Source organism: Onychostruthus taczanowskii, unplaced genomic scaffold (assembly GCF_017590055.1).
Source record: "Onychostruthus taczanowskii isolate IOZ18803 unplaced genomic scaffold, ASM1759005v1 scaffold12, whole genome shotgun sequence".
Lineage (NCBI taxonomy): Eukaryota > Metazoa > Chordata > Aves > Passeriformes > Passeridae > Onychostruthus > Onychostruthus taczanowskii.
In genome coordinates this window covers 1,401,600-1,414,857 of record NW_024498351.1, presented here as the reverse complement: position 1 = coordinate 1,414,857, position 13,258 = coordinate 1,401,600, and the positions used below count along the sequence as shown (strand labels likewise).

General features: G+C 40.4%; 1 protein-coding gene across 1 annotated transcript in view; it reads right to left on the bottom strand.

Annotated features, from left to right (window-relative positions):
* MCUB (mitochondrial calcium uniporter dominant negative subunit beta) overlaps positions 1–13,258 on the bottom strand; it is a 46,309-nt gene that overhangs the window by 1,707 nt on the left and 31,344 nt on the right. The window contains exons 2-6 of the mRNA XM_041427923.1: positions 6,008–6,083; positions 5,578–5,748; positions 2,153–2,257; positions 1,783–1,943; positions 888–1,091 (exon numbers count right to left, since the gene is read on the bottom strand). Coding sequence (XP_041283857.1) covers positions 888–1,091; positions 1,783–1,943; positions 2,153–2,257; positions 5,578–5,748; positions 6,008–6,083 — 717 coding nt within the window. The remainder of the gene's footprint in view (positions 1–887; positions 1,092–1,782; positions 1,944–2,152; positions 2,258–5,577; positions 5,749–6,007; positions 6,084–13,258) is intronic.

The following is a 13,258-nucleotide window of genomic DNA, read 5'->3' as shown; positions in this document are numbered from 1 at the left end:
TCTTCATAAAAACAGATTTCCCCTTTCCACTCAAGGAATCTTAATTTCCCACATCGTCCACTGGAATATGGAGAAAGTACAGTTACTCTTCCACATACTTCCACAACAAAAAGAGTTTTGCATCATAGAAAGTTCAGCATCAAGATGTCCACTTTGAGAGTAAAGAACAGAGCTAAAACAGGAAAAAGAAACATTTCTCAAAGTCTTAAGAGGATTTCGGAACAAGGCTGTATTGTGGAGCTAAGTTAAGATCTGAGCAAACCTTTTGCTTCTACACAATGCCTGCCTCATTTCAGCTGTCCTAGATTTACCTCCATTCATTCTAAATAATGGAAAAGCAGTCAGATTATGAAGAGTGGAGCAACAGTACTTCTTCAGGCATTAAATATATTTCAGTATATTTCAGTAATGCAACTGCCAGAGTTCCAAACAGTTTGGTACCCTGCACTGTATATACACAAACTCCAGCAAATAAAATCTACTGTTGGGGTGATTTGCTGATGTAAGGCAGCATTCACAAACTGGCACAGCACTACCAGTTGCTCTTCCATTACTGCAGTGAGCAAGGTGCCATTTGTATGCAAAGTGATCCACAAACATTTTAAAGGAGAAACTTCTTTCCTCACCTTTCATTCCCTAGGTTATGAAATCTTGCGACAGTAGTTATGCTCAGTAGCTGGCCTGCAGTTCATGTGCAGCAGTACCTGCTTGATTCTGCATGATGTAGTGTTTGTACCCAGCTGCATTAGGGATCAAACAAGTCCTTCTCTGATGGCAAGGCCACTTACTGAATTCTGTTTTCATCAGAGCTCAAACATTGTGATTCACAGACTCAGTTTTGTTCCTTTTCAGTATTCCATACATTTAGAAGACAAGGACTCACTCACCTGCTTGGTAAGAACGAAGTAGGCGTAGAAAGCCATGGCGCTCCCGTAGGTGATGAAGTACGTGACTGGCTCCATGATGTCCCACGAGTAGACCCACCACGTGAGCCATGCCAGCGCTCCCCCCTGAGTTGACATCAGGGCTAGGCCAACCCATAAAAGCCTGGAGGTTTTTGCATCTGCACTGTCCATGATTCTGGTTTTCATCTGAAGAAAAGAAATGCAGAAACCTGTTCAAATAAACATGAGTGCTCCTCTGATGAACAGCTCCTCAGCTATGCTTTCTCGCCCTGCGCTAGATCCTTTCTCCATAACTCTTACCAACACCTCTTACTGACTATCCCTGCTGAGAACAAAAAAAACACTGAAGTCCAAGGGCAACCAGATCTTCTTGCCATTGTGCACCACAAATTCCTGCTGTTAATCTCCCCTTTGCTCTACTAGGGACCTATGTTTGATTTCCATTTACCATTCAAGGCAGTGCTGGGTAACACTGAGGCTGGCCCTCATAAAGCAGGAACCCTGTTGTCCACTACCCTAAGCCATGGATGGTAACCCTACTACTGTGGTGTTTTGCTGTCATGGGTATTCAGAACTCATAAAGCAACATGTGACTTTCAATGAAATTTAACAAATGGCCTTTCAATCTCAGTACTAGCTATGTTCATGACAGCTTTCTCCAGGCATTGTGGTTTCTACCCCATTAAGGTCCACAACAGGAAGAAAAATAACTGAATTGAAAATAATTTACATTCTACCTGAGTTGACCTCATTTACATAACAAACATAACAGACAGAACAGACACACCCTAGCTATTCATCTTCTTCTGTCACAGGACTTACTTCTGATGAAAGGAAAAGCTTTTGAGTTTTAAAAAAAGTACCCCCACTTTCCAACCTGTTCAAGAGGAAGCAGCTCTCCTTTCAGATGGTCCAATTTCTGTAGCAATTCTCTCTCTTTCCTGATCTGGTGGTCTTCTAAATGTAGAGCCACAAACAGTCTGTGAACCAAGGATTTGATATCTTCCATTTCAGTAGCATGCTCACTGCTCAGCTTATCTGAAAAGAATATGTTTGTCATATATACCATTTCAAGAATACACCCTTCTTCATTCTCTCCCCTCCTCCAACCCCAAAGGCAGGACTACCTGAAGCTAAAAAGACAAAGCCAAAGAGAAACACCTTTCTCCCAGGTCCCTGTTTTCTGAGACTTCCCATGCCTTTCACTAAATGAAGTGAGATGATCAGTTATTAAGGATTGCTCTTACCTTTTACAGGAGGTGACACACTGTACTCTGTGTTGTTGATAACAAGCTTAAAGTCATTCATCAATAAGATCTCCATTAAGGTTGCATCAGAGACCTTGGTACCATCTGCAGAAGAAAGATTTCAGTTCTAGTTCACTTATCATGAGGAGTTTTAAACATTAGCAGATAACCCTGTAGAAAACTGCTGGGGTTCTTCACTAATAATGTTTGGAAGCAACTCGAGTTTTAGAGCTGGCAGATAATACTAAACAATCAGGAGGAACACAGGGTGCGATTCTTGGGGCTGTCCTGTGCAGGGAAAGGAGTTGAACTTTGATCCCCTGGAAAACCCTTTTCTACTTTTTTTTTTTTTTTTTTTTTTTTTTTTTTTTTTTTTAAATGCAGATTGACATGAATGATACCCCACAAATTTTACATGCAACTTTACAGCTCCTACCAAAAAGGAACCCTGGATTAATCAGCAGGAACATGTAACAGTGGCTGCCAGGAGCACACTGGGGCTCAGATGGCCCAAGAGCCCCCAGAGCCACACACCACTGCTCTGGGCACATCACTGTGGAACAAGGGTCTGAAAAGCCATGGAGCAGCTGCCCCACAGTGGCTATTAGAGATGATTCTCATTTTCTGTACACAAAAAGGGCACCCTCCCCTTGCCAAAGGCTAGGCAGCTTTACTCCCAAGATGAATAACCAAACAGGCTACAAAATACCAAGAGTTTTGTATGTAGATATTTGTCACAGTGCTACTGCCTCAGCTCCTCCACCTGTCTTCACACATCCACAACAGAAAGGCTCCACAGACAATCCCACATCTGCAATTACTTGTTCACCAGAACCCTGTCCTCAGCCCCCATCTGATGAGGCTTAGACTGCTGAACTCTGCAGGCAAACGCCCCAGCTGGCTTGCCTGCCCACTCTGTGTGAGTAGCAAAGCAAACACAGAAGCCAATCACCTTCAATCCAAAATTGTAATGTGCCTATCCACTCCTTCCTTTTTTCTTTTCCACTGTAATAAAGCATCAAGGCTCATTTGCATGTACATTATTAAGGTGACATTTATAACTCTTTCTGTAACATTTAAGGGAAAAATGCTTTTCAAAAGAAGTGCCAGACAGGCTCTTTGTTCTAGATGTTCTGAATACACCCCTGATTTATTAACCTGTGCAACCTTATATTAACTGAAAAGAAGTTTTGAAAAAAAAGGAGGTATTTTATTTTAGAAAATTCTTCACAGGCTTTAAGCAAAGGCTACTTTATAGCCTTCTGTACCTAAACACAACTGTTCCAATGTGGACAAAGAGTCATTTTTTGTCTACAAAAGGTTTGCAGGATGAAAATCAAATCCACAGATAATGAAAGTGAGTCATCATACACAGCACTGATGACTTTATTTAAGGTTAGGTTCCATTTAATGGTTAAATGACATAGAAGTGTGTCTACACTAAATCAAGGCTTCATAATTTTTCTTTAATAATTAATTTTAAGTTCAACTCTCAGTACTTGACCAATAGTTTCTCTTTACAGTATCAATTTCCTAATGAATTAAACATCTCAGCTGTTCTATAACATTACAATTGCCCGGCACTTGACAAATACAGAGCAGAGAACTATTCTGAGTCAGTGTTTTGATCTAAGTATTCCCAAATCAGAGGGGATGGGGGCGTGTTTAAACAGATCAGACAAGTCGAAAACAATTCAAATGCACAACAGCCATACCCAAAGGTTAACTGCTGCCAGCACAAGTTCTGCCCCACCCCACTAAGAAATCCTTTGTAGGGAAAAAATTCTGTGTTAAGGGGAAGGCCAGCTGCTCACAACGACCATTTCTTACAGTGGCTTCTGAAGATAGAGAGCCTTTTAGGAAATTGTCTTCAAGAGATTTTTCTGGTTTTGCTCCCTAGCAGACACTGTCAAAACAAAGCAAAACAAGACCAAAAAAAACCCAACATCAAAGCTCTCATGTACACAAAGCTCCTGAAGCTCATGTCCACACTGGGATCCACACAGATCACATCTCCATTGCTCCAGAGGATATAAACAAATTGCTCTGTGGGGTATTTTCCTGTTTTACTAAATGTGCCCACGAAGGAAAATAAAGCAGTTTCTCTTAGGTCTGTAGCTTCCTGACCTTCTGGGAACATCAATCTATTTTCAGTTTCTTTAAAAGGCCCTGCAGCCCTCAGTAAGTATCAACCAGAAATAAAAGAATGTTATGAATCCACCCAGCTATGAAACTGGACCAGCTTTCATTGGCACCATCTTGTCTTCTGCTTATGTGTTACCTGCTGTTAAACAAATCTTTCCATAGATATGCAGGCATCCTTGTTTTTCTTTCTTTGTAGGAGTGTGAGTGGTGAAGGGGAGAAAGAGATGCTTTTAATTAGCCAAATTCAAGTACCTATTCTACCAGATTCAGACAAAAAAACCTACATCCCAAGTCTAGTTTTAAGACTGAACCCTCCTCTAGTACCAGGGCAGGGGTTGCAAGAACACTGCCAAAATAAAGACCAAGTTTTCATGGAGGTAAAATGGAGAATAAGGTTAATTCAATATTAGTTTTATCAATGGGCAAACCAAAGAGACAAAACAGAAGAGAACAAAATAGAAGAATAGTGAGCAAAGCCTGAGAAAATTATCTGAAAACTTGGGACAATGGGATAAAAAGGATATTGCAAAGAGGAAAGGCCAGAATAGTGAGCAAAGCCTGAGAAAATTATCTGAAAACTTGGGACAAACAGGATATTGCAAGGAGGAAAGGCCGCACCAATGCTAGAATACCAGTTACCCTTTGACCCTAGCAGTTTCCTTTCAACCCAAGGAGCAGGCCACACCAATGCTAGAATACCAGTTACCCTTTGACCCTAGCAATCAGTTTACTGAAATATTGTACTCCAGCTGATAAATAAAATCTCTTCAATGTCTTAGAAAGCTATCCTTTACTATTGCACACATTATCTGTTTGCTTAGCTCTTGAGTTTTCATACACAAGTTTGTATTGTAGTAAGGCAAATGGATTCTTTTAGCTCTTGGTAACACTGAAGAACTGGCAGGCATCACATTCAACAGCCCCCATTCAATAGGTTGTCTTTTAAGAATGATCATGGAGGACAAGGAAAGAAAGAGACATCAAGGAAATCAGGAGGCACTTAAAGACAGCATTACAAGGAGAAACTAATTGAAAAAGGTAACAGAGGACACTACTGGGATAAAAGGAGAGTTCCAGTAATAGATCCAATCCTGTATTTTTAATCAGCCTTTTCAAGAGGACTCAGTTATTAACTCTGAAACAACAATAAACCCTAGAAGCATTCAAGAGGTACTCCAACAGCAACCTGATGGAGGACTGAACTTATGCCCCAGAAGAGAAGTAAGAGACATTTGAAAAGGAGTGCATTTATTTCAGGGAATAACAGAAATACAAGATACCTGTTGCAAAGACTTCAGCTCTCTCAATTCCTTTATCTTCTCTTTGCACATCCTGCAGGAATGCTCCTACAGTGGTCACTACTGGCTTGACAGTGAACTGACAGCGTTCACTTCTTGTGGGCAAAGTAAGAGTTATCACAGGAAGACCATGTCTGTAATTAATAGTTACTTCTGGGGGGGTAAAAAAATGAAAACTAAGTTAAAAAGTTGCATTGTAGTTTGTAGTTTAATGTAAAGCTGCTTTTAAAACACAGGATAAACAAGAAAAATTACACAAAGCATTTCTAGATTTAAAAAAATAATATATTATTTATACTTCTGGAAGATATATATGAAACCATGTAACTAATGTTATCTCCCAGACTCATAAAATAAATTAAAAGCTTGTAGAGACTGATGGAAAGGGGGAAAAGTTGCTGTGGAAGCTTACCATCAGAGGGCACCAGCGTGCCGTAAGGTGCTCCTTGCCGGCCCCTCCAACCTCCGGTGTGCCTCCAGAACCCCACCTGCAGCACGGACACAAGGAAACTCGCCTTAGAATAGTCAGGATGCGAAGTGTACCTGGTTAAAGGCAGCACCCAGCCTGTCACGGTGATCTGCTTCCGTGTGATCTGACATCAGAGGCATCTGCCTGAAGAAAAACCCCTAACTTGGCAATTCTATGTAAAAGGTGAAACCATCCTTATAGAAAACATGGTGTTTGCTAAAGCTATTACGGTATTGCCCATAGAAAAACTTTTTGTCTGTTGTGGTTTAATTAACTCAAGCAAAAAAAGAGAAGGGGAAGAAATGAAAGGAAAAAATTTGCCGTGTTTCTGAAGTGCTTCATGCAACTCTTGCAACAAAACCTCTTTTCTCCCCACAAAACAGCCTCTTGAAAAACCTGTACTTCATGATGCCTAAAGGCAGAATTCCACAGTGTAACTTCCAACAGAGGGCACGGCTTCAGTAAAGATTCACTGCTGAATCGTGAACAACAATCACAAATAAAATAATAAGGGACTGAGGTCACTACCTGCTGCTTCATAGTTATATACTGTATACCAACAGCTGGCTGTTGAGATTTGTGCTGCTAAAGGACAGTAACAGCAATACAGCTTGAAGATCTTTTATGTTTTAAATATGAATGGCTGTTTCAACTGCACGCTGAGAGATGCTGACACAAAGACCAGCACCACTGTGCTCTGGTATGACAGTGAAGAAGGTACAGCCAGATGCAGTGAGTATCCTCTCTGCCCTGGGACAGCGATGACAGCGGGTTTTTGAACCTGCAGGGTTACATGCCAAAGCTTGCCCCTTCCAGAGCCACTGGCGAGAACCATCTTCAACACAGTCATATCAAAACACAGAAGACAAACTGCTCTGATCAGACCCATTACTTGAAGCTGTCCACCCAGGCTGTGGAAAGTGGAATGTCCTTTGCACCCACAGCTAATCCCCCTGCACAAGGAGAGGGACAATTTTATTGCAGTGATTCCACAGAGCAGATGTTATTCTATAAACTAAGAGTAACAGGTAAAAGAAGGGAAATCACATCCCTGACCAAACCAGTTACAAAAACCACACATGGGCTGGACCAAAGCCTGGGATTTGAAATATGATAGCTGGGGAAGGTGGAAAACAATGAGATGATAAGGATCGATTTTCCCCTGGTGAGCTTTATAGCTCATCTTTCTGAAGGCCAAAACATTTCAGAGTCTGCAAGATAATATTCTTTGACAAGGCAGGAAAACAAAACTGTAAATGCACAAGGCCCTGACTATTCAATATGCCAAACACTGCTCACCACATTCACATGATTTATTTGTTTTTAAAGAAATACAGCCTTGGCTGTCTGGATAGAAATATGCTATCAGGTTAAATAAAAAAGTCATCTCTAAATGTATCTGTTATATGTGTTTCGAAGATGCTGACACTGCCCTAACTTTTTACCTGGAACAAGCACTTTTCAGGATTTAAAGAAAATAAGTAATTCTAGGTGTTTTCAACACTGAGAAATTTGTGTGTTGTAATCTTCAGCGATCAAAGACAGTCAGAAATCTAGACCAAACAGCAGAATATCTTAAACACAAAAGTAATGCTCAAAGAAAGGTAGACAGTAGGAGAACAGGAATGCTGACAGCCACCCAGAGCTAAGGATGCATGTCTTTGTGGAGCAGAGCAAGAGACCTTCACTGGAGCCAGGCAGGACACACCCAGCTCACCAGTTCTCATCCCATTTGCAGGGGGCACCTACAAAACACTTAGGAACACACAGCCTAGAGCAGGGAGACAGCCCTCGGAACAGGATCTGCTTTGGAACAGCATGCAGGAAAACTAATGGCTTTGAACACAACAGCAACTTGTTTCTTCATGGGGAAATAAAGGGATAAAAAGGAACTAATTTTATTATATACACTTAATGTGTAACTTTGCAATCAATATCTAAATACTTATCATCCAACATGCTTCAGGCAATGAACTGCAACCTGCCTTTATTTGAAGGTTACCCAAATTCCCAACAAAAGTAATGAATTATATACTTATAGAAGAAACAATGCATTCAACAATTAATGCAAATTAAATATATTAATATATCAATTTAAAATAATTATTAAATCACATTTATTGAAATAAGATCGTTACAGTAGTTCATTCTATTTTTCTTTAGATTTTGACATCACCATTCATGATCCACTGAAGGAATCTCTATATACTGGAGCTGTTCTGGTTTGGGGTTTTTTTAAGATTGTGTCTAAATTTAGAGCACCCCTTAAAATCACCTGCAAAGAATAAGGAAAACAAAAGCCATAGACCCACGGAGTTTAACTAATTTCCAAATAATTAACTCTTTCCATATTAGCTCTAGGCTGACGAATTGGGAAGCATGAAGGGTTGGGTTAACTCTCTCCTTCTGTTTCCAGATTTAAATCTCAACTTTCAGTGAAGTTATTAAACCTTGTGCCCTACAGCCAAATCACTGTGCTCCTTTTGAGATGCTTGGAATAACCCCTATCCTGCCCCTGGAAAAGAAATGTTAGTTAGCAAGTGTTGCAGCTACAAGGAAGACTTGAACTAGGGGACCAAAGCAAAAGGACTGCCCTCACATCATCATCAGTGAGAGCTGAAACAGGAGTGTGTGCCCTGAATTAACTGCATCACAACCTCTGAGATACTGTAAGGAGCACAGCATACTACTGACAACTCTTCTATATGCCAGTCCGTGCCTCTTGGCTAATTCCTCTAACCTCACAAAGGCTAAGCAAGCTATTCTACAGCTTTCTGCAATTTGCATACACATGTGGCAGGACATCTGGCTAGAACACCTCTAACACAACCACAATTATGTTCAGGAGTCAAAGGCTGATAAACAGCATTTAGCTGTGAAACACCCCTTCCCCCTCAGCTATACCTGCAAAATATATATATAACGCAAAATACATGGGAGCAGCAGTTGGCCTCATCTCTTGATTCAATTCAAGGCAAGGACCCTCCGGGGAGTGAAAACTCTTAAGAATTTAAGACATAGAGTGTTAACTGTGATAAAAATAATCCAACATATCCTGTTAAAAATACCAGTTGGTATAAAACAGGAAATATGTATACAATGTAAAGATGTACTTCCTCTGTTAAGGGCACCTCTGGTCTCTAACAACAGAGAAGCTTCCACTGTACAAGTCAAGAGTGGAAATTTCAACATTTTTCTGGTGGTTTACAGAAAAGTTTTAGGGACTAATGAAGCATCATTACTGAGCTGGAAAACCAGGCAGCCAGACATGAGGAGTGAGAGAGACTGGAATAGAAATACTGTATTTTTCACTTTTGAGAGTGGCAAATGACTGAACCTACCTACACTGCAGTTTCTGGAGCTAGCAGTTCCAAATAATCTACCTCTTATGATTTTGAGTGATTGCTCCTGCAAACTTAAGCTCAAATTCACTTGTGACCAGTTATGCCTAAGAAATTGGTATCATTACCAGTATGTGAGGCAACATGAAATATCTGATGTTCCTCAGCACTACAAATAGTATGCATGCATATAGCAACCTCACCAGGAACCATAACTTCTGTTCTGCAGAACATTACAATGTGGGTGGGAAGAGAGAGAGCACAGAAATAAAGTATTTTTTTGAACAAGAAAGTCATCTTGAATATGGAATTCTACAAAAAGATGTTATTGGGACACTTTCTGATAACCCTTTCTGAATTATTGTTTACTTAATTTTGACTTACCATACCAAAATACTGTAACAAATCTGAATCAAAATGCAGCTAGCCAGCAATCATATTTTTGAAATTTTTGTCCTTGCTTATATGCATCTTGGAAAACATGGTAGTTTTTGTTTGTTATTTCAACAGCAATAAAAAATGTAACATTCCTTCAACATTTGAGTCCCCAGTAATTTGCATTTATTAGAGAAAGCAACTAAAAAAGAGTCAACTCAACTCTGTCTGCCCTCTTCCTGAAGGGACATGCAATACTACAAAGTGAAATACTATATTCCTTCAGTGTGAGACCATTTTGAGACTGCCTCAAGTCAAACTCATGAGTAGTCCTCAAAAAATAATGCAGACTGTTATGTGAATGGTCTCCCACATTCTCATTTCCTTTTCTCTGAGGCAAAGATAAGAATCAGATATTGAAAAGCTCAATAATAAAATGCCCTACTCCACAAAGCACAAGCATTTTACCCTTAATTACACTGCAGCAAAACACATTCTAATTAAAACCTATCTTGCAGTGTGCTTTTCCAAAGTAAGATAGTGCTACAGGCAGAAGAGGAGAGCTCAGTTATTTCCTGGAGTCCTTGTCCAACACCTGGTAGAGCTCCCTCCACACAGCTACTGAAAAGGACTGCAGGAAAGGAGCAAGAAGAGACAATTCATGGGAGAAACTAGTAGTTGCAATGCGCAAGAATGAATTTTGGGGCCTTATTTTCCCCTGAGTGTCACCAGATAAGCCAACATTCTCAGTATGCATTGCTGTCCTCGTGTGCTGATCTCACCCAGTTTGTGAAGCAGAGTGCAGGACAAGTCACCTCCCTGGATGCTGCCTGCTTGGAAGGGAAGGGGAAACAGGGCAGGTACCTGTTAGCACCGTTCAGTGAAGGCATGTGCTATAAACAGCTGTGTATATTTTCCATAGTGACTTACATGTTTTTCTGACAAACACACTTAGAAGTTCCCTGCAGATGAATGATATTGGCTTCTGTCTGATTCTCTGAGGGAAACCAACCGAGATTGATTAATTACGGACTAACAATCTGTATTTTCAGAATAATCTACAGACATTTAAGAATGGTTTAAAACCAAGGGAAAGGAGGAAAAAAAGCAAGTGCTGCCACAGTCTACTGAGCGTGCAGATCATGCGCAACCAAGCTAACCAAAAATGAATCATTCTTCCTATCAAGTTTACAAGAAGTACACATAAGGTATTTCCCTTTTAAAAATGAGTCATTAAGGCCATTTTTGAGATATCTGTTATTTAATTTCTGTGCTGATTTTGTAAGCAATCCTACATGATCAGGAAAATAAGACATATCGAGCCCTAACAACCGCCTACAATCATCTTACAAGTGCCCATTTGAGATACAGATTTTTCCCTTCTTAACTTTTCATTTGTCTCTTCTTACACTTAAAGGGTTGTCATTGTTTCTTCACTGGTCCCAGAACTGATTTAGATGATCGTGCAACAACAGCCTCAATGCAAACAGCAGCTTCAGAGCACATCGCTCTGATTTACCCATCACTCAGATTTCTGGAAGCCCAACTTAAATTAAACAAATAAAATCCTTGTAACAAACACATCACTCATTCTGTCGTAACACCCCTATACCAATACACCAGTTTCAGCCAGGGAAGATACTTTTGACACCTGGAGTATTCAAGATACATTTCCCTTTCTTAGGACAAAAAAAAAACCAAAGAGATTTTTTTTATTTTCCTGAGAGACAGCTTTCCTGTCTCAAATGGACCATGCAGTGAATATCTTTTCCCAGCTGTTCCACAAGGCACTGTACAAACCACACTGCAACATTTATATTTCAATCCTTTCAATGCAGCTAATTTGAAATCTGCAATATTTTTAACCCCTTCCTCAGTACAAATTAACTTTAAAAGAAGTACCCAGCAGGTCTCTTCCAGCAAAACAGTAGTTTCAATATGAGTATGTACATTCCAGTGACCTTGAAGAAGCAAGAGCAATACAGGATTCACATGGCTTTTCCTCAAAACTCACTTGCCTTACAGCACTGTTAAAACCCAGTGAAAATTTTGGTTTCATGTGCCTGTTATTTTTTGTGCCTTTATCATCCCTGCTGATCTTTCATTTCCTGCTTCTGCTCAGATTCCAAGAACAGCTGCCACCAGTTTTAATCAGCCAAACATTACCAATGACCAAAATGACAGCTATGATAAGAAGTACATTGAGGCAACTGGCCACCAAGAACCCCTCTTATGAAGGTCCAGCAGGTCAAACCCACCACTGCAGAGCAGATTTTCCTGGAAGACCTTCCACCTGATCTCCTGCTGAGCAGGTGTGCATGCTCCTGCTGCATTCTGCTCCCTCACTACTCCTTTGTGCTCTCTCACCCACTCCCTGCCCTCATGCACACCCCACTCCACTGGGTGCATGCATGCAGGGGAGAGAATCCATTGTGCAACAGGGGCAGAGGTCCCTCTTCTTGAGATGTATCTCACGGAGGTCATCTGACTCTACACCAGGCACCTGTGGATGCAGAGCTCTAGGGAAGCACCATGATTTGCATCCACACCCGTTTTACAAGCCACAAAAACAGATGCTGAAAAAACTGACATTTAAACCAGGCTGAAATTAAGCCTCACCCCCCTTTAACCAAAAGTTTGATTTCAGTGACTCCTCACTGCGAAAAAGCAACACCAGAAGTGCTGAGGAGATGAGAAGGATGAACATCAGCTGACAGCATCTGCCTGCAGTGTCTTCTGGGGACTACTCTGAAGGTACAGACATTCCCCCTTTTCAAAATAAGCCCATGTCCAAAACAGTGTAAAAACAGGCCTAAAACCAAGACAGCTGTGCAAGCCAAGTGCATTTTTAGGAGCAACACCATTGTGTCTTATTATTTTATCAAACTTTTTTCTTCTCTTCCTACAAAGAAAAGCAAATCTTAAATCTCTTCCGAGTCTAAAGTTTTAAATTACTGGAAATATTGCATCTTCATCCCGTTTCAATGAAGTCTGATTGTCTGAAAGCTGCTGTTCTTCCTAATTAACTTCATTTTCAGAGGGAAAGATAGAATGCAACACCTAAAAGGTAGTCTGCAAATCAGACAGGGCTAAGAATTTGAGAGGGAGGGATTATAGCATGAAAACGTATTTGTGCTTTATCAAAAGCAAGCCCACGTCCAAGAGCTGTACCATCTGTTCCCCTGAACAGTGTAGGTTAAAAAATTAATGTGTCAGCACAGACAGGATTTTTAATTTGTCCCACAGAATAGATCTTTGCTCTTGTGCCTTCTTTTGGGAAGGCACGCTGATCTGGGAAATGTTGGAAAACTTTAAGAGTAACAAGAGTGACTTTGTTTTCAAAAATACACTTATATTTTATTAGATAAGAAAATGGGCTTGCTGAACATTTTCTTACAAAGGTCTTAGAAAAACTGTATCTTAATGTACACAGCTGCTTTCATGTTTCTTAGAAAGAAAAAAAAAATTGCTCAAACTC